The 24,929-nt window shown below is 40.4% G+C and overlaps 1 protein-coding gene across 5 annotated transcripts in view; it reads left to right on the top strand.

Moving 5' to 3' along the window:
- PCGF5 (polycomb group ring finger 5) overlaps window positions 1-24,929 on the top strand; it is a 127,435-nt gene that overhangs the window by 58,106 nt on the left and 44,400 nt on the right. For 4 of the 5 annotated variants that reach the window (XM_073240709.1, XM_073240710.1, XM_037002641.2 and 1 more), the window contains exons 2-3: window positions 1,427-1,720; window positions 18,349-18,445. In XM_073240709.1, the coding sequence (XP_073096810.1) occupies window positions 1,609-1,720; window positions 18,349-18,445 (209 nt within the window). In that variant the 5' untranslated portion in view covers window positions 1,427-1,608. Of the gene's footprint in view, window positions 1-597; window positions 815-1,426; window positions 1,721-18,348; window positions 18,446-24,929 lie in introns of those variants that run through there. The other variant, XM_037002643.2, reaches the window with a different exon arrangement.

Genomic DNA, 24,929 nt, shown 5'->3' with positions numbered 1-24,929 from the left:
AAGCAGAGCCACTTATCCTAATGTTTAGAGGAGAAAGCCAAGACTCAGGCACAGATACTAAATTAGCATGCCTCGCTGAAGGTCACACAAAACTAAGAACCAGAACCCAGACCCCCTGTCTGTTAATTATGCTCTTTCTGTTACACCCTTGACATGATTTCCCAAGCGGATAGGATGATTACATGCAAAACCTATTCCGTGCCCATTCTCAGTGACGATGTGTGGATGGAATGATGCCTTTTGCCTTTCTGGTTGCTTTATTCTTACACCTGAGTTGACAGCTAACTTAGGAAATCAACTTCTTTCATGTTGTAAGAAGTGTCCTTTCTAAGAGGACACATTTCTTATAAGAAGCGTTTAAAACTTTTGTTCCTTTAGTGACCCTATGTCCAAGCTAACCATGCTAAAGACGTTTCTGAAAAAAAAAAGTACGTTCAGTTTTTACTGTGTGCTAGCTTTATGTATACTGTCTTAATCCTCACCGCTTGTTTTCATTTCAGTTTGCAGTTTAAAAAACTGAGACTTAGGATAAGTTAGCATTGCCCAGGTTGTACATTTACTAAATGTGACTGGTTTCTGTCACACATTTTGCAGTCTGATGAAGAATGAAAGTAACTACAAATCAGAATAAAGGAAAAATGTAATGGGAGAGAAGGGCTTAAAACAGCGGGAGATTACATTGAGGAGAAGGGTTTTGACAGATACATAAGATCAAGACAGAAGAAAGGCAAGGCTTGTTGACTGCATCGTAGAGCCTGCAGAGACTGTGGGAGAGAGTGATCCTTTCCATTTGCCTGAAGAAGAGTGTTGAAGGGTACGTTAAGGTCAGCTTGTGGAGGGTTTGTATGACAAGCTAAGAAATGTAAACATGTTTTGTTTGTCAGGAGGAGACACCGACATTGTTTGAGAGGAGGACCCAATTGTGATAGAATAAAATAAACCTGGTAGAATGTAAGATGGACAGCAGGTGGAAAAGTAATATTCAAGTAGGGTGGCTATGGATGAAAGAGAAAAGGACGTCAACTTGATTTGACTACTGACTGAATGTGGGGTGCAAAATGGAAATAGGAAGCATTTTGATACGATAGTGACTTCAATTTTGAATCTTCTACCTTGTATTAGCAGGAACTCCTCATAGAGCAGTCAAGCAGATAGTTAACATGCATTACTGAAGAGGTAAAGATATCAAAACTGGAGTTAACAGCCTTGGGTGTTATTTGTATAGAGGTATAGTTAAGGCTTCAGGATTGGATGAATTTGTCATTATTCTGAAATAAATCATAGCAGGCTTACAAATTACAGTGAAGGAAATGTCCTATTCACCTGTTCACCAAATTTGGAACATGTTAATAGTTGCTAAACACAATATTAACACGAGGAATTTGACACCTTTTCCTATCATCTTTTTATGTTATTGTGGAAACAGATATGGGAAAGCAGAACCACCAAAAGAAGTGATGACCAGCGATCTCGTGATAAATCTGGATATTAGGTCTCATGCCTCAGGACATCCAGTTGGAAACTCCACGCCAGCTCCTGGGATCAGACTCTTATCCACTTAATACCCCTCTTTGCCTGAACTACTAAGCCAGATCTAGCTAACTACGAATGGCTACCCAAAGGAAACACTTGGTGAAAGATTTCAATCCTTACATCACCTGCTATATCTGTAAAGGGTATCTGATCAAGCCAACTACAGTGACAGAATGCCTCCATACCTGTAAGTATTCTTTTAGGTAATCTACCCGTCAGAGGTTATAGGCTACAATCCTTTTAAAACTACCACATTTTGTTTTTATCTAGATTTGAACTTTAAAACAATAAGTATTCCAAGAATTACCTTCGGAATTTATCTTTAGGATACTGTCTTGCCAATGGGTTTCAGCCCCAGGCAAGTTTGCTATGGATTCAGTGTGACCAAAGAAATTGACAGCAAAACGTTCTTTGGGGTGAAAGGGTTTATTACCCGGCTTGTTCTCCCAGCGGTAGATGGAGCATTCACGTCTCTGCTTCCGCCCAGAGCACTGGACCGAGCTCTCTATATAGTGCAGTAATAGCTTATTGCCTAAAGGTGTGGAAGTGGTAGCCTAGTAATAGGCCAGTTCCATCATCAGATGGTTTAAGTTCAGTGAGGATCCTGGCCATAAGAACCCCAACTTCCCCACACTTCACCTCTCCAGGACTCTCACCTTACAATCTACACGCTTTCAATCTTCCGCAGTGGTCCCTGTGCGAGAAAGCTGGAGCACTATAACCAGATTCCACAACAGCTCCAGAGGATAACAACAACTTAGAGATAATAACAAAAATTAAGATACAACAAGATTTTGATACAGGTAACAAAAATTATAATAATCCTCAAGCCAGAGGAAATTCCCAAACCACTAAGACCTTAGGGGCGATAACACACAGGTTTTAATGACACCAACATAGGCAAATTTTGTCCATCAGGTAGGATGCATGCAGGAGAGTAGTTCTGTGATAGGACTGTAGCAGGAAGGGGGTCCCTTCCAGGTCTAGTATACCGTACTTTTACTCCTTTCCCCATGGGGGTTACTGAAGGGTCTATATATAATGCTACTGCAGGTGCATGCCCTGGCCATAATGATAAAACAAAACTCCCTGGTAAGATGCTCCTACTTTCTAGCCATTCAGGACATACTACTGTGACCTTTGGAGGCCACTCTGCTGTTATTTGAGGAATACACAGGAGCCCAGCTTCCAGGCCTTGTCCCCAAGGTGCCAGGAGAGCTAGCCATCATCGATCCATGTGTCAAAAGGTCCAAGGCACATCCACACAGTGGAGTCTCTGGGATTCAGTGCCGTTGGTGCTGGGAGCAAGATATTATTCTGGTGGCTAAACCTCGGCCTCAGTAATTCTTCCTTGGTTTATACGTGAAGTTGTATAGGGGAGGCAGCCATATGTGTTAACATGTCTACGGGGCTCAGGGCTCCCTTTTGGAGTCTTGTTCAAATGCCGTAGCATGGTCTATCAGCAGACTGACCATCCCCACAGACTATTGGTATCTGACTTTAGTCTGGATTTTAGCAAGCATTGTGCCTCTATCATGCCTGTTGCGGTAGGATAAATGAAACTTCCATTTGATTCCCAGCTGTTGTACCCATTCTTGCAGTGTATGTCCAGTAAAATGGGTGCCCTGATCACCCTCAATTACCTGTGGTTGGCCATAGGCAGCAAAGAGATGCTCCAGGCCTCTTTTGGTCACCTGCTGGTCTTCACAACGGGTAGGAAAAGCAACCAGAAGTCCAGTAGCTGTGTCCACACAAGTCATCACATATCGATATCCTTCTGACACAGGTAGAGGCCCAATATAGTCTATCTGCCACCTGATGAGGGGTATAGTCCCCTTAGCTATTGTCCCATGTTGCTGTGGAACTCAGTGTTCTCTTTTGGAGCACACGACATACTCCTGCCAGGCTCTACTAACTTCTTCAAAGGTCAAAGGCAAGCCCCATTGAAGGGCTACAGCCCACATTGTTTTTTGCCCCACATGCAACAAACGCTGATGTAACCATTGGGCTCCATCAGAGGCAGACTTTCCTTCTAACCAATGTATCTGGACCAATTTATCTGCTTCATCATTTCTGGGGAATGCCAGTGGCAAATGACCTGTCACATGGTATACTGTAATTATTTTAGTCTGACCACAGGCCCAGAAGTCTTGCCACAATTCTTGCCCCCAAAGGGGTCAGTGACTAACCAGCCAGTTGACATGGTACCAGTTTGGTAGCCACAGGGTCAAGCCCCAATAGACAGCTCAGCTGTCAGTGCAGACAACTATAGGGAGGGCTCCTGGCTGATCACAAGCTTATCGGCACACAGCTCTGTCCATTGGCTGCTCTTCCCCTTACCATCTTCCATCCATATTGTCTCAGTCTTAGAATGGAAAGCTATGGCCCTCCATTTTGGGGGCTGCCCATGGCTGGAGCTGTCTGTGTACCATGCATCTTTGGGTATAGGGGCTCTTCCCTCCTAACAGGGACTCTGTGCTACTAATGGTTTAAAAGCAAGTTCTTCACTTGTTCACCATGTAAGAACTTGTTCGTTATGCTTCAGAAGATTGGAGACTGTTGAGAATTAGGCTTGGGGTTGATTAATGATTGTGCATTGAGTCCCCTATACAGAATTTTATTGTTGTTAACAACCATTTGATCAATAAATATGAGAGATGCCCTCTCAAAAAAAAATAAAATAAAATAAAAGCAAGTTCTTCCTGCTTTTTGCTAGTATATGTCACCAGCCCCAATAAGCGTTGGAGTTCTTCACTCAAGGGGCTACTAGAGAGGGCACTACACTGCTGTAGGTAAGCACCCCACTTGGCCAGTGTGGGTATTTGTGCCACACCACTCCTTGGCTTTTGAGTCCAGTCTCATACCCACCCCAAGATGGGATAGGTGGTTATTACCTTTATTGGGGCCATTCCAGGGATGTGTTCTATAGCCAGCAAGGTGTGATACATGGCAGCCGGTGGTTTTTCTATCAAACTGTATCGTACCTCTGCCCCTTCCAGAGTTGTGACCAGAATCCATGGGTTGGTGAGTTCGTTCAAGCTGCTGCCAGAGACCCCAGCCATAACTGTCTTCAGTCACATGAACATCCATCCCACAGGGCCTTGATGGTCTATCACACTCAAGGCCTGCATGGCCATGACTGCCCGTTTTGCTGTAGTAAAGGCAGATGCACATGTCTCATCCCAGTCCCACTTGATGCCCTTTCATACCAACTGGTATAAGGGCTTCAGAATTTGTGCCAAGTGTGGGATAAACACTCTCCAGTAGCCTAGAAGACCCAGAAAATCCTGTAGCAATGCTACAGTTGTAGGGGTAGGTAAGACCTGGCCTTTTCTATAACTGCTTCTGGTATAACTTTGGTTTTACCCAACCAGACGACCCCCAAGAATTTGACAGATGAACCAGGTCCCTGAACCTTGGTACCATTCACAGCCCATCCTTTCTCCTGTAAATGTTGCAGCAGTCTAGGTGCTGCACCTTCTAGATCTGAAAGAGAATCAGACGTGAGCATGATATCATCAATATAATGGTACAGCTGCACTGTTGGCGGTTTCTCCCATGTAGCCAAGTCCTGGGTTCCAAGTCCATGACAGATGGTGGGACTGTGGAGGTATCCCTGCGGAAGGGCAGTGAAAGTCCATTGCTGTCCTTCCCACATGAAGGCAAATTGTTCCTGACTTTCCTGCTCAATGTCAATGGAAAAGAAGGCATTAGCAAGATCTACCACATAATGGTATGTTCCTAGTTCATGGCTGAGAGTATCCATCAAGCCTACCATAGAGGGGACAACAGCATGCATAGGGGATATGACCTTATTCAGTTCTCTGTAATTCACAGTCATATGCCAGGAGCCATCTGGCTTTTTTACTGGCCACACTGGGGAATTGAAAGGACTATGGGTGGGCTTTATAATACCCATCTTTTCCAGTTCCTGGAGAGTTTCTCCAATCTCTTTATGCCCTCCAAGCAGTTAGTATTGTTTGGTATTAGTCACCTGCTGAGGCACAGGCAAAGCTATAGGCGGGTGCCTAGCATGTCCCCTCAGAACTGCCTTCGCCACACATATTCTCAGTCTGAACTCACCTGCAGTGGTCTGCAACCATAGACCCTGCAGGATATCAATCCCCAAAACATACTCAGGAATAGGAGATATATACTCTTTTGGGGGGTAGATTCCCTGTTCCCAAAGGGATTTGGGCTTGTTTCACTGATAGCCTTACCCCCATACCCATCTTGATAGTAGGGGTCCCGGGGAACCACTCAGCATTACCATGAATCAGTGAGCATTCAGCCCTTGTGTCCACCAAGGCCAGGATACATTGTATGTTCACTGGGGACCAATGGATAGCTATCTCATCATGACTCCAGTCCCCCTCTGGTCCCTCAGGGCAGATACCTTGACCTTCCTCTCAGTCATGCCCTGTTCCCCAATCACCTTCCTGTGTGGGCTCAAGTGAGGTTGGCTCATTCTCCAGCAGGAAGTCTTGCAAACACACAGGCTGGACTTGTGACTCTGTCTCTGACCTCTGCCTCTTTGGTCTTAATGGCTGGAACTGCTGCTCTGGTTTCAGCTGTTGCCATAGCTCTAGTAAGATCCTATTGGACTTTCCATCTAATTTCCTTCCATCTGCTCCTGCCCATATTAAATCAACCCACATCTGGGTCCTCGTAAGCCTCATGGGGCCCTTTAAATTCTTCCTGTGAGTAGCAGACCTTATTTCTTCCCAGGCTCTCATTGTTTCAGCCTCTCCTAAGTCTGTTACTGTACATGTCACCTCACTTATGGGATGCGCTAAGTGAGGGGAAAGAATTGCCACTAGAGACCCAAAGAGGGATGTGGGAGCCATTTGAAGCACAATATTTCTCATCCCAGTAGTGAAAATTTCTTCATCTGGGCCATAATTCTCTGGACTATAGACGGCATTTCTTATGCCTAACTCTTGTAACATCTGTTGGAGCTCAGCATACATCTGCCATCTAACAGGAGAGGATGGTAGATCACCAGGATTGGGTCACACAGCACAAAGTGCAGCCATAAGCCAATTGAGGAGGGGGTGACTCCCTGGGGTCTGATGTGCATTTTGTAATCGCTGCCTCAAGGCAGGCTGCACTGTCAGGGAAGCCAGCTTTCCCATCTCTGATCCCGACAGAACAACTCCATGCATCCCTAAGTCCCACAGACGCAGGAGCCAAGCTGATATTGACTCCGAGGGCTTCTGCCTAAACTGGGAGCCCAAATCCACCAGCCCAGCCTGAGTATAGGGGCAGAGCATAGAGTGCTCCAAGACCTGGGGAGGGGGCTGCACCTCTCCTTAGGGAACTTTCAGCTGCTGGGGTCTTTATTTTCTTTACAACCCCTGGGAGTGCTTTCAATACAGGAGGGATCAGTGCCTCCAGCACCACCCCTTCATCCTTCCCCAGCTCCTCCATTTCTGAAGCTGATGGCACCTTTCTCTCCCCTCCCCCAAGTGCCACCTCTGCTGAAACCTTTACCTTTTCTACCGTGCCTCACAGCAATGCTAGCTCAGGCTTCAGCAGCTCTCTTACCTTCACCTCAATGCTTCGCAGCTGGCATTCTTGTGCCACCTCCACCTGTGCTTCCCTCAGGAGTTGGTCTTTTGATGGCCTTTTCCTCCTTCAGAGCACCTGGTAGTGCTGCTGTCTTGTTCTGTAAGGTATCTTTTACCTCTTCAACAGAACCTTGCTGCTGGCGGTTTCATGCTGCCTCCTCTTGCATCAATGCCATTTCATTCTTCAGGGAATCCGCAGAAGTTTGCAGGTCACGTTCTTGTGCCACCATTTCTTGGGTCCTTTTCAGGAGCATGTCCTTCTCTTCTGTAGATTTTTTTAATACTGTGAGAAACAGCCAACCCACAGTCCCCACTGCCTCATGGGCACTCTGTCTCTCAAAAGACCTTCTTACTATACCAAGGGCCACCCCTACTGCCTCAGGTATCACCTCCACCTGCCTCCAGTCCTGGGGTGGGGCGCAGTCCTCTAGGAGGCAAGTCACCTCAGACCACATACGCATTGGGGGCAATCCACTGTCTTCCATTCACAGGGGCAGCCCGCTGAAGTACCCCTCCCATAAGGGCAGCCTATGTTTGTCCTTGGTTAACAATGAACCCTGCCAACTTTGCCAGTTGTCTTACCAATGGGTTTCAGCCCCAGGCAAGTTTGCTATGGATTCAGTGTGACCAAAGAAATTGACAGCAAAATGTTCTTTGGGGTGAAAGGGTTTAATGTAACTAGTAATAGGCCAGTTACATCATCAGGTGGTTTAAGTTCAGTGAGGATCCTGGCCATAGGAACTCTAACTTCCCCACAGATACCAATGCATGAAATTTTTATTGTATTATTTAAATTATAATCATTTATTTTTATCTGATTTTAAAATGTTCTAAAAATAATGTATTTTTTATGTGTACTATTTTATTTTACATTTTTTGTTTTAAAAAATTATATTGAATGAATTAATCTTAAAGGTTTTGTTAGGATATGAATACTTTAATTCATTGGGTTTTTTAAAACCACCTTATTGTGGTATGGTTGACATACAAAAAGCTGTGCATAACTGAATGAGTTAGAGAAAGTATACACCCGTGAAACCGTCACCACCTCTGTGCCAGAAACCTATTCATCAGAAGTTTCCTCCTGCCCTTTATGTGATAAGAACACTTAACATAAAAATCTACCTTCTGAGCAAATTTATCCAACACAGTATTGTTAACTATAGGCACAATACAGTAGATCTCTTAAGACATATTTATCTTGTATAACCAAAATTTTGTACTCTGACTGATCAGCTGCCTCAGCATCACCTGGAAACTCTTTAGATGTGCAAATTATCAGGTCCCCCACCACAGAATTACTGAATCAGAAACTCTGGTAGTGGATCCAGCAATCTGTGATTAACCAGCTCTCCAGGTCTCAAATTTGAGAATCACTGTTCTAGTATTATCATATCTGTGGAATTCCTAACAAGTTTCTTTCTCACTTTACTCATCAGTAGAGGAAGAGACATTTTTATAACCTCTTATGCTAGGCTTTCATATACTTTTTGTGGTTTTGGCAAATAAATTTATTTTCCTATTTCAATGACAGTAATTCCAGTAGGTTCTAGTTTAATACTTATTATGTGCACCAAAGTAGATGTTTGATCTCATTTTAACTTTACAGTTACCTTTAAGCAGTTTGGAGTGGATGTGGTGGGAGAGAGAGGATAAAGAGATTATCTTCATTTCATAAGTATGGAAATTAAGTGTTAAATTTGCCCAGTCTCACAGCTAATGAATGGTGAACCTATACTCAACTCCAAACCCATGCTCTTTCTGAGATAGCATGGTGCCTTTTTTTAAATTCTTCCTTTCATTATTCTCCCTCTGCTGAACTGACATATTATGCCAGTAGTTTTAAACAGGTGCAAAATAGAATCATCTGCAAATGGTTAAAATGGCAAATTTTATGATATATTTTACTGCAGCACAAGAAAATAGAATTTAAGGAAGCTATTTACACATACGCATGCTCAGAACTCCACCTGGAGAGATTTGGTAGTTGCTGTGGTATGCTCTGGGCATGGGTATTTTGGGAAACCTCTCTAAGTGATGCTGATGTGTACTCCTTTTGGGTGTTAGTGGCCTATGCTATTCAATTAGTAATTAACTACGAACTGTCTTGAAATATTTTACTGTTGCCCAGTATCATTACTTAACTTGAATAATTATCAGTTAAATATGATTTTTAAAATATTTATTGAATACCTACTGTGTGCCACATACCATTCTAGGCACAGAGGATACAGTGAACAAGATAGTAAAAAATCTCTGCTCTAGGGGAAACTAATAATATACATATTCCATGTTAGACAGTGGTAAATGCTATGAAAAGGTACAAAGAACAGTTGTAGATAAGAGACATGGGTTATTTTATATAGAATGTCAGAGTCAGCCTCCTCGATAGGACGTTTGAACAGAAACCTGAAGGGATTGAGCTCTGTGGCTATATGGGAAGAGCATTCCAGGCAGAGGAAAGAGCCAAGTACAAGGCCTTGAGTGGGAATGCCTTTGGCAGGTTCAAGAATCAGCAAATCAGCTACAAGTCTTTAGCTTCAGGTCAGCTGGGAGATTACAGAGCCTTCTGCCAGAGTGATGAGGTGTGAGGAGGTGGATGCAGGAAGAGTGATTGTGTTGTGGATGTATTTTGGAGGAAGAGCCAGTGGGATGTGGCTGTTCTAGAGTGGGCACTGTATCCTATACTTCTCTGTTCCCTACTGCATCAAACATGGTACATGGACATGGTCCTGTTTTGCTGCTTCTAGCATTTATGTGTTGTTTTTATATTTGGATTTCTCCAGCAAAAACTTCTAACTCTGTAAGATAAGAAGAAAGCACAAATTCTTCGATTTCTTCCTATATATTATAGATTTTATATCTGTTCTTCTGAAAGAAAATTTTCTTTGGGGCATAATGCAATCCCAATTTAAGTGTCACCCTTTTGGAGGGAGAACAAAAGATTGCTGAAGTATAGACAATCACGTTATAAGCAAGGGTTATGTATATGTTTGCAACAGCTGCAAAAGCCATTCTGGCCTGAAAAATTCCTTAGCAGTCATCAAGCCCCTTTACTGATAGAAAATGAACATGGTTGAAGTGTGATTAAAAGACAAGGTAAATCTCAAAATGTGACCCTTTTCATCATCAGAGAACATAGGATGGTAGAGTAAATGATGCAGTCAGGCACTGTAGCCAGTGGTGTTTGGATGAGAAATGAATTTCAGTAAGATGGCCAAATGGGGCAGGAGGAAAGTGAGAAGTATGAAGTGACATTGGGGTGCCCCATAATATTTCTGAGGATACCTGAGAATTCTGTAGTGCTGATCTTTCCCCACTCTTCTGTTCTTGGATTTGTGTGGGTTTTTTTATTCATATTTATATTGGGGCTTATAGGCAAAAAATTTTCCACTTGCAAAATATCCTCTTACTTGTAATAATGAAGAAGTACTGCAACACCATTGGTTGGGTGTTTGATATTACCTGATTTTCTTATGTATAATAAGGGACAGACAACAGTGTTACTTTGATTTTGGATTAGTATAAAATGGAAAAGAAAGATGGCCAAATGGGGCAGGAGGAAAGTGAGAAGTGTTAAGTGACATTGGGGTGCCCCATAATATTTCTGATCATGACTTAGGCATATCAAAAGACCATCTTATTAAAATAACTTTGTGCAAAGGCTATACTTACATGATATCATAGGAAAAGAATGGGTAAACAGTAGTTCTTACTATGAGAACTCATAATAAAATACAAAGATTTTGGTCTTGGACTCTTCAAGTTTGAAATATATAAATGGAACTTTAACACTGATGAGCAAAAGCAGACATGGAATCTGCCCTTCTGGACTCTAGTCAAATGAAAAAAGAGTAATCAAGTTAAGAAACATACAAATAAATTTGGATGCTGATAAGTACAATGAAATTAATGAAACAGAGTGATATAACAGAAGCATGTGTCAGGATATTAAAACAGTGGAATGCAAGAGCAGGAGCTATAGTGTTTTCTGAAATTCCTAAAGCCAGAGGCCGTTGGCTTTCTCATGCCAGGGATGTGGTGAGTGCTGGGGCGTGGCTGCAGTGGGGCTACGCTGGGATGAAAGGGAGGCAGTACGAGGGGCTCTCCCTGCTTTGGTATGGACAAACAAAGTCACTTTATTCTTCTTTCAAAATGCTCTGTAAACACATTTTCAACTCTTTTTCTCTCCTCAAATCAGATAGGTTGTTACTCTCCCATTCCCTATCAAGCAATTCTGGCGCTAACACTGCTTAGCTTAGAAAGAAGGGCCAAAGGACCAGCAGGATGGCTGACTCCAGCAGCCCTTGATGTTCTTATTTTTAGCGTTCCAGCTATGTGGGAGAAAGAAAAGGGCAAGCCAGCCAGAAGGAATGGAGAGGCAGAGATGGCAGGGCAGACTGTATCCCAGGCTCCCGGCAAGGAGTTGCAAAAAAGAAAAAGGTTTATGAAAGCCCCATCTTAAGTAGGCACATCCCTTACCTACTAACACCACTTCCCTTCAGTTGGCCAAGGCCATTTGATAAAAAGATGAAATTTTTAAATGAGTTAAAAATTTAAGGCACAAGTGAGTTTTAGCTTTACATGACCACTTAATGCTAGATATCTATTTCCACATTAACTATAATTATATGCCTATGAGATCATTTTAATAACCCAACAAACCTAAAGAAAAACATGTTCACACATAATTATTGAATTATCTAAGGTAATTAGTTGTCATGTATCTTGCTAGTCACTAGGATAAAGTGGCAAAAAGATAAATTAAGAACTTAAAAGTCTATAAGCAAAACTTTTCATAAGCCAGTAAATTTCTGCATGTCAGAGTGGTCATCATTTAAAACAGCTTACCATCTTCATTACTCACTCTTCAACATACTGCGGATGTCCTAAGTACACCCTACTGCTCTCAGGGTAAAGCTGCCTAGCTGTAAGTTCACTGTGCCTCCCTCTTCCTCCTGACCACCTGACACACACACATGCACACACCTGGTTGAGTGGTTTGCTCTGCTTGGAATGCTCTGCACCTATGTGCCCAGCTGGCAGTTACCCGTTCTTTAAAACTCATCTCCAAGATACGCCACCTACCTGCTATCACAGACATCTTTGAGTTATGGGTCAACAGAAGTTTGTGTTGTTTTTTTTTAATGGAGAAATAATGTTTGAATGTTGATGGGATTTTTCAGCAGATAACAAAAAGACTGGTGTAGGTGAAAGGAAAGAAGTACTGGAGCAATTGGTGGGGAGGTGCCTAATGCACAGAGCAGAGACAATGAAAGTTCTGGAAACAAGCAAGAGTACAAAGTCTAGATGTTATAAGTGCGAATGTGGTATGAATTCTCTTTGCTTCAGGTTTTTTTCCTTTTGTTTTCAGTGAAATAGGAAGTGAGTTCATCTGTGGAGTGTGAGGATAGGGGAGAATGTGTTCGGGTTTGAGGAGAGATGGCGAGGTGTGAAGTATTGGTGAAGAGCGTGATGAACATGGGGTGTTGACTGTGACTGCCTGGCAGATGAAGGACCTACTTGAGGTTCATGGTCATGAATTTAAGGGGAGAGACCAATAAGCGTGGTGCATGTTTTTCTCCTACAATGTTCACCTGAAATCTTGTAGAAGCAGAGCATGTAGAGAGTTGTACTTAGCCAGGGTTAATAATTTAACTGAGTGAGTATGATGGAAAAAGGGAGAGCAAAAGGGTTGAAGTAGAGAAGAGCAGCGCTGTCAGGAGCATGTGTGGGGAAGTGAGTATTTGGATTGATCACAGACTCTGGATGAGGGGAAGGAGCCTGTTGCTGCCCTCACTGAGCTCCCAGACTCTACCCTGACCGTGTAGTCCCGCTCAACTCCATAAGCCTTTCTGTGGAAGTGGGGGAACCTTTGCAGCCTCCTGGGACCTCCTGGCCTCTTGCCTGCCTCATCTAAGATCCCCACCGTACTTAAATCCCAAGGCCCCACCCTGACCCTGTTCAGCAAGCTCTGTGTTGCAACCTGTTCCTCTCTCCTGGCAAAGCAAGAATAAAGCACTCTACTCAGTAGAAAGTGATGCTCTCTGTGGTGGTCTCCATGAAATTGAACCTCATGCAGGCCTGTGAGAGAAATGTGCCCTGTATAATGCAAGAGAAATAAAGATGTTTATTAATTCCTTATATAACTAAAATCAGGAGATACTGTCTCATGGAAGCAAATTATAACTGTTCTGGAGAACTTTTTAAAAAATAATGTCAGTTTAATATATAAGAATATGTATCAAAAGCAGGAAACTGATGCCTTTTTTCTTTGCAGATATTCACAGTTAACTTACAAACTATTAGCAGATAATAGGTAAATTTTTCAAAGGCAAATAGTATCACGTGAGTGTTACCAAAGTCAAAGACAGTGATATGCCTAAGGAAGGAAGAAAAAAACATGCTTCTGTGTTGACAGATAAAACCAACACATTCAGATGATTTTAACAAAAAAATGAGCATTTGGCCACTTACAGTAAACAGCATTACTGATGAATGACACCACCAAGGACATGAGAGAGAAGACTATTACTGTTATATAATCACTAATAGCTGAATTAGTGCTCATGAAGAGACATTTGTGTGGATTACTTTGTGTCATCAAAGCTGGGAAGCCAGCTCTTTGTGATAGATAAGAGCGGTGGGTGGCCCAAATGTCTGCGATAGCAACAAGTGGTCTTTGCACCTGTTGTGAAGAACCTTCACCCAAAGAACTTGAAAGTAAGGAAGTAGGATAGCGCTTTATTAGCTAAATGTGACATTAACAGCTGCTAGTGTCTCAGAGGAGGTATATGCCAAGTGATCAGGAAGAGACAGAACAAGAGCTCCTGGACAGTGAGGATGCTGGAATTAAATGTACAAAGGTAAGGGAGGAATGTGTAATGGAGAGTGTTGGTCAGCCTTGGGCCCTCCAGTCCAGAGAAAGAGTTGTCACACAAGCAGAGACAGGCAGTTCCCATTCAGGCAAAGCAAATGCCATAAATAACCATATTTGCGTTGCAAGACTGTCTCGGTGGACATGGCTGCAGAGGATTAATACCAATACATGATAGACATTTCAAGTTCCATTAGCAAGATCATCTGTCTTTAAAATGGATCCATCAAACTAATCATAGTCTGATGCCATTCAATATTCGATTACTCTGATTCTTCTTGTTACAATGTTATGCTGCTCACCCAGCAATCTGTAATGATAGCTCACGTTTATTGAATATTTACAAGTTACCACTCATTTACACATTAAACATGTGTTATTTCACTTAATCCTCACACGAACCCAGTGAGCTAGGTACCCTTGGTATCTCCCTTGTACACAGAAGTACAAAGTAAATAATTTGCCAGTGGGATTCAGATCCAGACAGTTTGCCTCAATATTATCTTTTAATTGGAACTGCTGTGCTGTACTGTCTTGGCTTCTCATGTAAAGCTGCATTATAGGGAGCAAGTACAGTAATCCCATATTCTTTTGATTATATTTTGTCTTATGACAGAGATTACTGAAAAGTGAATAATAAAGTGACCCTGTCTGACTCAAGTGTTTCTTGTGGCTACAGCATCTGTCTGTACAGCCTCTGGGAGAATGAAGACTGGTTGGTCTCCATACAGTCTTAACCATAGATTGGGACTTTTTTAACATCATTCTTGGACCAGTTGAGTTAACCAGTACAACAATTGAACAGTTAGTTTGGTGTTAAGTCTTTAAGATATTTTTAAAGTGTTTTACAGCTAGTATAAATCAAATTATAAACTAAGAATCAAAGGTCAGTTTTGTAGTGATGAATTTTTTAGGTATCTGAGAAAAAATGAATCCTCTTGCCTGGATTTCCTTAAGGTTCTAATTTGTATAAGATTGTGCTTTATTTCACAACTTTTAAAAGCATGAAGAAGATGTATTTTCTAGAGTGTTTTTTTTTAAAGAAGAATAAGCTACTTAAGAGCTATTTTGTGCAAAATAATTCAATTTTAAAAGGATACCTAATTCTATAAGTAGACATATTTAAGACTCTCAAATCAAGGGTGTAAGGCATTCTTTTTCTATATATTGTAGACCTAGAGAAGTAAAATTAAAGAAATGTTTTATATCAGCATGCTTTAGTTAAGAAAATAGGCTCTCAACTCAAGTCCTGGCTTTTACCACTTACTGGCTCCATGACTTTTGGCTGAAGTCCTCAGTCTTCATCTCTAAGAGGACTAATAATATTACCTAACTAATAGGGTTCTAATGAGGATTTAATTATTAAATTATGTTGAATTAGATACATTCAACTAAGTTTATATTCAACTGTGAAGCATTTAGGGTGGTGCCTGGTACACAAACCCTTTAAGTATTAATGACTATGATAACAACTACCACCAAATCATTTGAACAAAAAAGAAAACTTAAGTAAAAATAATATTTTATTTCAACATCTTAAATTTTTCTCTAAAACTAATTTTAAAATTTCTAAAAAATATTTTAATAAAAAACAAGTTTTGGCCTTAGCCTCTGAAAAAAATTTAATTCTTTTAATGTAACATTTTATGAAATAAGAATAATTAACTCCAATGCCCTGTGGGATGGCTTATCTGTCATGTTTACTTAGTGGTCAGACTTAACAGATGCTGAAGGTGTTTTTTGGGGGCAGAGGTAGGATGATATTTCTACATAAATTCTTTTCCTTTGTAAAGCTAAAAACATCTTTCAGATTTGACATAAAATTGGTGATTTCATATCAGGAAAACCTGGATTCAAGTCTCTGTGCTACCATTCATCAGAGTAGACAGAATATCTGGCCTGTAGGAACCACTTCACCTTCCTCTGCAAAAGTAGAATAAAACCCTGTATCTTAAATGTTGGTGTGTAAAATAAATTCACCTCCTAGTAGGGCTTTCTCCAGAACAACACTATTCAGCAGAAATAAAATGTGAGCCACATGTGTAATTTAAAAATTTCTAGTAGCATGTTTAAAAAAACAAATGAAATTAATTTTAATATGTTTTGTTGGATCCAATGTCTAAAATATTATTTCAACATGTAACTGATATTTTTTTCATGCTGAAATCTGGTATGTATTTTACACTTACAGCACATCTCAACTTAAACTAGCAACATTTCAAGTGCTCAGTAGCCACATGTGGCTACCATATTGGACACTCCAGATCTAGAATATAGATGAATATTCCCCATCAGCATCCTTGGGCACTGGTGCTGCCTTGACCTTAAGTATTTAACACAGCCTTATTCTTGAAACTCTGTGTACCTCTGGATGCATGAGCCTTTCTTCAAGCTCGATTAGTATCTGTTCCCCTGGGAGAAGAGCCCAGATGAGTGTTATGTGCTTCTCTGTTTGGCCAAGGCTAGTAGACAGCCAGGAATTCCTGAACTCCTTGACTATGTATGATAAACCTTCTGGACCAGCAGAATGGGAATTTAGAACAGGATCAGGCTTTATAATACCCCTTAATTTTACCTTTTATCTGTCTTTTTTGTCTTTCCCAAATTTTAGAGTTAACTAGTGTCCCTGGGAAAAGAGCAAGTATCAGCAATCTTCTAAAGGAATTTACCTTCTCTGTCCTCCACTTCATTATGTCTTAACAAGGCAGCTCTCCATTCCCAAACATTATTTTGACTTTTTAAAAGACAATTTTAGAACCTTTTGGGGACAAGAGATTTGGAGAACAGAGGAGGTACTCATACTTCAGTTTTTTAAAGGTTTTCTGATATGGTCTTTCATCCAGATTTTGGGAGAATTGCAGTGAAGGAATGTTCTCCAAATAGCTGAATGTGGTGGTAAAATATAAAGAATATGGTACTCATATGTCCTCATCTAGGAAAAATCTACTCAACTGTCACCTTCTTAGAAAATCCTTCCCTGATTACTCTATCTAAAATAGCTGCCAGCCCCCAGCAGCTATTTATTTTTTTTGTAAATACCATTTATTACTAACCAAAATTCTTTTGCCTTCCCAAATAGAGTATAAGCTCCATAAGGGCATAAACTTTGTTTTGTTTTCTACCCCTGCATCCCCAACTCCTAGTACAGTGCCTGGCCTTCAATAAGTGTCTGCTGAATCAATGAATAAGTGAAAGAAAATAGCAAGATATTATTATCTATATGTTCTAATGATTTTAAAATTAGATTCCTTGAAAAAATCTTCCCTATCAATTGTTGCTCTGACTGGTATATGTGATATGCCTGAATGTTCAGACCTAATCTCAGCTGATAGGAATCCTAGTATTTACTCTTGGTCAATTGTTTAGAGAGACTTACTTCTTTTAGACAGTATGGGGGTGTGAGAAGTGAGGAGAGAAGTAGTTTGTAATGGAGTTATAAAAGGGAATTGGGGAGCTGATCTGTACCAGGTGAAATGTCAGATTATACAGGGTAAGAAGACTGGAGAAGGATGTATTGGGATAAGGAATCGGATTGAAAATTTTTTATAGCTCAGGCGCTGTAAATATGTCTAAAGTTTTTGGGCAAGACAGTTGGCATAGTAGGTAGTAGTAATTTAGGGAAAAGGTGAGAGAGAGTCACAGAAATAGTAGTAGTAGTTGGAGGAAATGTAGGTTGTGTAGGCTTGTGATAAAAAATTCACAAGTCATATTTCCATCGTCTTTGTATATTTATTTAAAGTCTTAATTATTCCTGTCAGTTCTCAGTAATTCTTCCAGTTTACCTCTTGGGCCTTCATACGAACTGATGTCACTACCCATACTTTGTGTCCTGTGGAAGTGTAACACCTGTGAACACAGACTGTCACACTCTGCAAAGACAAGAAATTCCTCTGTGACTCCCAGTTTGTCCAGGAACACCTGCCAATGAAACATAATGCAAACATGTTGAAAACTCTCAAGTTTTATTAAGAACTATTTATGTTGCATTCAAATAAATCTGCATGTATTTCTTTTGCTAATAGTTTGTCAGTTCTTAACTTTCTTTGGTCTACTTCTTTAAATGAGAAAAACCTAAAAAAGCTGGTATTTTATGTAAATGCACCAGCTTTTATCATAAAAAGTAGTGTGAATAAATTTGGTTTGTGAATATACTTAAAAACAATAAGCAAAATAGTATATACTTTTTTACATTGTGGCAGTTGGCTCTACTTTAGTTGGGTGTTTTTTATAGTGTTACAATTTGAAGGTTTTATATTGAGTTTGATTAAAAAACAGTACTACCTGTAGTAGGTAATTTTTAAGGACTGTTTCTCATTACGTTTAGTTTAACTTTTAAATTCACATGCATTTTAACTCCTTTCTTCTTAGTCTGTAAGACTTGTATTGTCCAGCACTTTGAAGATAGCAATGATTGTCCGAGGTGCGGCAACCAAGTTCATGAGACAAATCCGTTAGAAATGTTGAGGTAAGTAAATGTATTTTATAGCTCATCTAATCTAAGTTATGTGACTCTTAATTTTTATTATACATCACAATATTTGTTGGTGCCTTGACTCATATAGGTTCATATAAGTTTTACGAATATTATGAGTTTCATATTAAAGTATTTTAGTTCATTTGACAGTATTTTAAGAGGAATTAAAAATAAGGCTGTACATGTTAAATATTTGAGAAATACATTTTCAAATTAAAAATTGTAACTTTACCTTTGGCGCTCAGAGTTACTTTACTTATACTTATTTTTAATATTTTAATATTCTACTTTTGTTGAGCTATATGGTAGTGGAAAGAGGGCAGCCCTAATAGTGAGGGAGACTAATCTTGGTAATATTAATTTTTTTTTATTTATCTTACATTCAAAAAAGAGTATACAAACATTATTTAAGTAAACAATAGTCACTGAAAGAAATTCTTTAAGTATAATCATATATTTTTAAAGCTGGAAGTGGTTTATAAAATCCTAATCCAAAATTTTTTTCCAGATTAGGAAATTAAAAATTATAGTAGTGACGCAGCCTTGCGTGTGGTCTCAGCAAATTCAGACGTCACTTCCCAGCTACAAGCCAAGTGTCCTCACCACTAAACCCATTTTCTTCTCATTGTTCCTTTCCTACCATAGCTCTACCACAGATCAACTGTGTGAATTTAGGGAAGTACACATCTGAAACGAGAACTAGATGGTCTCTGAATAGCCTTTATATATGCTCATATCTGTGTGGTGTTTGCCAGCATTCTTTAAATCTGGATTTGCAAGTCTTACATTTCAGACTTTTTTCTACTTCAGGTGCCTGTAGTTGGACTCATTTGTCGACAAGTAAATAAATGTCTAGCCCAGTGATTTTCAAAGTGTGGTCCCAAAACTGTTAGTATCTTGCTAGAAATGACAGTTCTTGGACCCTACCTCAGACCTACTGACTCAGACACTCCAGAGTGGAGCCCATCTTAGCAAGCCCTCCAGGTGATTCCTATGTATGCTGACATTTGAGAACCGCTGGTCTATCCTAGTCTGTAGTCCTGAGCAAGTTGTCTTCTAGTTAGATATATGTCCGTGCTTCTAAGCTATGGATGATTTTTGTCCCCCAGTGTACATTTAGCAATGCCTGGAGACATTTGCAGTTGTCAGGACTGGATAGGTGCTGCTGAAATCTAGCAGGTAGGGACTAGGGATGCTGGGTGCTGCCAAGCATCCTACATTCACACGAGAGCCCCCTCCCTCAGGACCTGGCCCCCAGTGTCAATAGTGCTGAGGTCAAGAAACCTTGATTTAAATAATTTAGAAAACAGAGCAAAATTTTCCCTCTCAATTTTTTTCCTGATGCTTTTATCAAAAACTATAATAGTTGATAATTATTACCTACTCCATTTTAAAGTGCTATGTTGTAAGACAAGTTAACTTTTGACTTTGTTAAATACCCGAAGGAATCCAGTCACTATACAATCAAATCCAATCCCTTGTCTAAAGTATCATCTATATTTTTTAAGCTTTTTATTTGGAAGAAAATTAAAACTTACAAAAAAATCACAAAAATAAAAGTAGTACAAGGAATACTTGTATTCTCTTTACCTAGATTAGTCTATTGTTAACATTTATCTCATTTATTATGTTCATGCATGCTTACAATTTTTTCTGAACCATTTGAGGGTAAGTTACGTACTACATCATGGCCCCTTACCCCTAAATATTTACCTAAGAATAGAGATATCTTACAGAGCCACAGGATGATTACATTGGCACAATACTTTACCCTCCGTATTCCAGTTTTGTCAGTTTTATCTAATGATGTTCTTTATAGATATCCCAGACTGTTTTATCCCACTAAAATTACTACAAAGGAATTTTTTTAAGACATAAACTCACAGAGATAGTAACAAGAACTTCAGTATTCCTGGCACCTAAGATAACTCCTGGAACATAATAGGGTCTCAATAAATACTTGTTGCAAGGATGAGGACTGATGATAGTGATGGCTGAGCAGACCCAGGACACCGAGGTATAGTAGGAGGTGGCAGAGGAAGGATCTTTAACAAAGGTTCCTCCCAGCAGGCTTTCTCTTAGTGGCCCAACCAGGTCACATGCCAACCCCTAGGTAATGGGGTGGGGTCAGGTTTTGAGATACTGTAGCAAATCATGATTTATCCCTGAAGCTGGACACATTGCTGCCAAGATATAGTCAGATTTTGCTAATAAGGGAATTCAGGCTTCTTCAGTAGGTTAATACTGTGTCTGCTACACAGGTACCAACAGATTTCCCTCCTGTTGGGGAAGGATCCTCTGCCTTTCTGAGGAGGTGGTTGGAGGATATGCCAGAGCACAAACCAGGGAAGAAGAAGGGACTCAAACATGGAGGGAGGCCCAGGATCATGACAGTCGTGCAGCAGGCCCAGAGAGCGAGCAATCTGTGTCAGTGTGGTCTAGTGCAGTAGCCACCAGTTGCTGTTGACCACTTGTGATGGTGCTGGTACACCTGAGAAATGGAATTTTTAATTAAAAACAGAAACAGTATACTTTCCCCATTCAGTAAACCTCATTACTTAAAAATTACTAAATATATTTATTAAATACATTTTAATACATAAACGTTACTAAAATTAATTTTACACAAAACATGTAAAATATTTGTTAATGAGCCTACCAAAAAGTTTTAAATTAACATATTTGACTCACATTGTATTTCTGTTGGACACCACTGTTACCAATGGTAGGAGGATGGAGAACTCTGGCATCAGTCATTCAACAAATATTTACTGAACACCAGCTATGTCCAGGTACCACTCTTGAAGAATTTTGCCCTTGAAGAGTTAATATTTTTGTGGGGAGAGAGCAGACAAACTATAATAACTAACTAACTACAGTAGGTTCGAAAGTGTGAAGGGCAGAAACAGGAAGGCGCTGCAGTTAAGGGGTGTCAGGAGTGTGAAGGGAGAGACAGACCGCGGCTTTAAGTAAAATGCTATGGATAGGCCTCACTGAGAAGGTGAATTTAAACAAAGAATTAATGTCTGTGAGGGAGCTAGCCATGTATAAATGTCGGGAAAGCATGTCCAGGTAAAGGGATCAGCCAGTGCTGAGGGCGTAACTCAGGAATGCACCTGCAGCTTGTTTGAGGAACAGCAAAGAGACCAGTACATCTGGGAACAGTTAGTGAGTGAGAGGGTAATGGGAGATGAGGTCAGAGAGAGAAGGGAAGTCCAGGGGCCTTATAGGCCACTGTAGAATCTTTGTGTTTGACTCTCAGTAAAGTGGGGAGCCACTGCTAGGATCGACATGACCTGGCTTATTTTAAGTGGATCATTTTGGTGCCAGTTTGAGAATGCACTGCACAAAGCCAGGGTGGGAGCAGGGAGAACAGTTAGAAGGTAATCACAGTGGTCCAGATAAGAGATGGCAGCAGGAGAGGGGACAAGAGATGGTCATATCCTGGATATAGTTTGAAGGGAGATCCAGCAAGATTTGCTGAGGGATTGGATAATAGGGTTTGAAATAAAGAGTAGAGCATGATTCTAAGATTTCTGATGTGAGCAATTGGAAGAATGGAGCTGTTGTTAACTGAGATAGGGAAGAATAAGGATAGATTTCGGGGAGGGGTAGATTGGGAGTTTGGTTTTGGACATGTTGGTCACTTAATCATTTCAGAGAAGAGGGAAAGTTGACAAGTAAGTATGCAAGTCTGTGCTTCAAGGGAGAGGTCTGGCTGGAGATAAATACTAGTTAGTTTTTAGCGTATAGAAAATATTTAAAATTGTGAGACAGGTTGAGATCACTTACAAAGGTGAGTACAGAGAGAGAAGAGGAGAGGACCAAGGATTGAGCCCTGGAGCATTCCAGCATTGAGAGAGCAGGGAGAAGAGGATGAACCAGCAAAGGAAACTGAAACAGTCCAATCAGTAAAGTAGAAGGAAAAATTCAGGAGGGAAAGTGTATCAAAGAAGAGGGAGAGATCAACAGAGTTAAATACTGTTCAGGGTCAAGGAAGGTGAAGACCAAGAACGGATAGTTGGGTTTAGCAACATGGAGGTCATCAGCCTTCCCAAGAGCACTTTCAGTAGAGCTATGAAGCAAAAATCTAATTGGTTTGCTTCAAAACAGAAAAGGAGGAAGAGTTAGAAAAGTGACTATAGACAATGCTTTCAAGTTTTGCCACAAATGGGAGCAAAGAAATGGGATGGTAACTGTTAGTGGAAGTACAGTCAAGAAGGTTTCTCTTCTGTTTTGATATGGGAGAAATGATGGCACATTTGAAGGGAATGATCCAGTGGAGAGCATAAAGTTAATAATGCAGGAGAGTGGGTAGAGGGGGAGGATTGCTGAAGCAATGGTCTTGAGTAGGTGAGAGGGACTGGCATCTAATAGGGTAAGAGATGAGGATAGCTTTATAGAGGAGCATTGACAGATCACCTGAGCAGCAGGCAGAAGGGCGCATATTCATGGGTGCAGATGCTGTAGCTTGATATGGTGGTCAGAGTCCAAAAGCCTTTCATTGAGAAAGGGTTTATTAGCCAAGAGTAAAGATGGAGAAGGAGGATGTAGAGGTTTGAGGAAAGAAAAGTGTTGTAAAGACAGCAAGACAGTAAATGGACTGAGGAAGCACAATGTGGCTCCTGGCAACCTTAAAGATATATTTGCATTGTAGTTAGGAATTTAAAGGGGTGTGGCTGTCCTGGGTTTTTTCCCAGCCATGGGTGCAAGTGCAGAGTTAACGAAGAGTTGCAGTTAGTTACACCAAGTAATTTTGAGCAAGTTAGAGATGGGCAAGGAAATCAAAGGTATTTGCAAGGGTGTGGCTTTAATGACTGACCATGGAGTAAATCAGTCCTAAACTGATTTAGAAAGACAGAGAGAACATCAAATTGGTGAGGGATATCTAGTTGATTCCTGATCTGTTTGTACATAGAAGAAATTCTTTGAGAGAACTTGGGAATAGGTACATAGAAAATGAAGAAAAGTAAGCTATTACTAAATCCACGGAAAGAAAAACATAGAACAAGGGGTATCTGTAATCAGAGTATACTGTGAATATTTTTATAATCATAACTATGTAAACACTGGTTATTAAAAGTGTCATAAGGCTGTATCGTGAAGATGAGAGTGGGGAAAAATTGTATGTTGGGAGGAAGTGACAGGATGATACCAGAGAACTAAACCTTTATCTTCTATAAAAGGAAATAGAAAAACCTAAACAGCAGGAAAAGCATGATTTTAATGTGTGTGTGTATATATATATATATGTATGGTTTTGTGTGTATATATATATGCTTTATAGATATATGCATACATGTTTTATATATATATATATGGAAGTAAATGCTGGAAGAAATAGGCTGGGTTTGAAAGTGCTTTGCCTCTAGAGTTATAGGAATCAGATGCCGGGAGCGTGGGATGTGAGAATGTATTTTAATAAAAGTTTTATGGGGAAGTTTGATTTGTAAATTATATGCATATGTTACTTGGATAAGAACAAAAATACTCCATTAAGATGAGAAATTCTTGTTTTAAGTCTGACTGCTATTAAACAGTCTGGGACAACCTTGTGGATATCAGTATTTGAGTCTCGTGACACTGCTTTGCTTGGAGAGAAGGAAAGGAGTGTTTGAGGCAGGATGGAGAGCCTGAGGGAGAAAGCCATCTGGAGGAGACAGGCGTTCTTGGGGATGACTGAGGGAGCCGGTCGGCTGTGGTCGGCTGGGCAAGAGCGGTGATCAGAGAATAGCATCAGTTAGTTTATAGGTTGGACTTCAGCTAACTAATACTTGAAGCCAGGTGGTGAGAAGAAATTAATTCTTGAGGGTGCAAATAATGATCAAATTAGTGCTTATGGAAAGTTGGTGAGCATGTCAGGTTAAAGGAAAGTAGCCCAGTACTGTTCTCAAGGGCTGGTGGTTGAGAGAGTGGAAAGATGGGGAGGTGTAGAAAGACGAGGTGGGAGAAACATTGAGAAGTAGCTGTCAGTGGGGCTTGGCAGGAGTGTGAATGGAGAGGTTACGATTATTCTTGCATTTTGAACCTGTTTGGGAAAGAGGTAGTATCATTTCTATTTTCTTGAAGGAGGATAGATGAGACAGTCTTACATAGATAAATAAAAAATGGTGCTTGAGTTATTCAACAGACTGTTCAATAACTGTTGGAAATACAGAACTTGATCTCAGCAAAGACGTGTATTGTGTGTTTGTATATATGTGTTATCTGCCTATATGTTAGGTTTCAAGTCACAAATGTGGGATGCAAGCCTTAAGGAAAGCAAAGATCAGAAGAAGGTAGATCAATGGAGAATACGCATACATAGAGGCAGTTGGGAAAAGAAAAATACTTAGGGAATAAGAGTAGATAGCAAAAAAAAAAGAAAACCAGGAAAGGAAATTTTTCAAGGAGGCAATGTTAGGCAACACTCACATTACTACAGAGTAACACAGAAGAAAAATGACTCTTAAAAATTATTCAAAAAATTTAAACC

The sequence above is a fragment of the Manis javanica genome, chromosome 7, assembly GCF_040802235.1.
Source record: "Manis javanica isolate MJ-LG chromosome 7, MJ_LKY, whole genome shotgun sequence".
In the NCBI taxonomy this organism is placed as follows: domain Eukaryota; kingdom Metazoa; phylum Chordata; class Mammalia; order Pholidota; family Manidae; genus Manis; species Manis javanica.
Note: the sequence above shows the minus strand (reverse complement) of the source record. Positions and strands in the feature narration are given on the sequence as shown.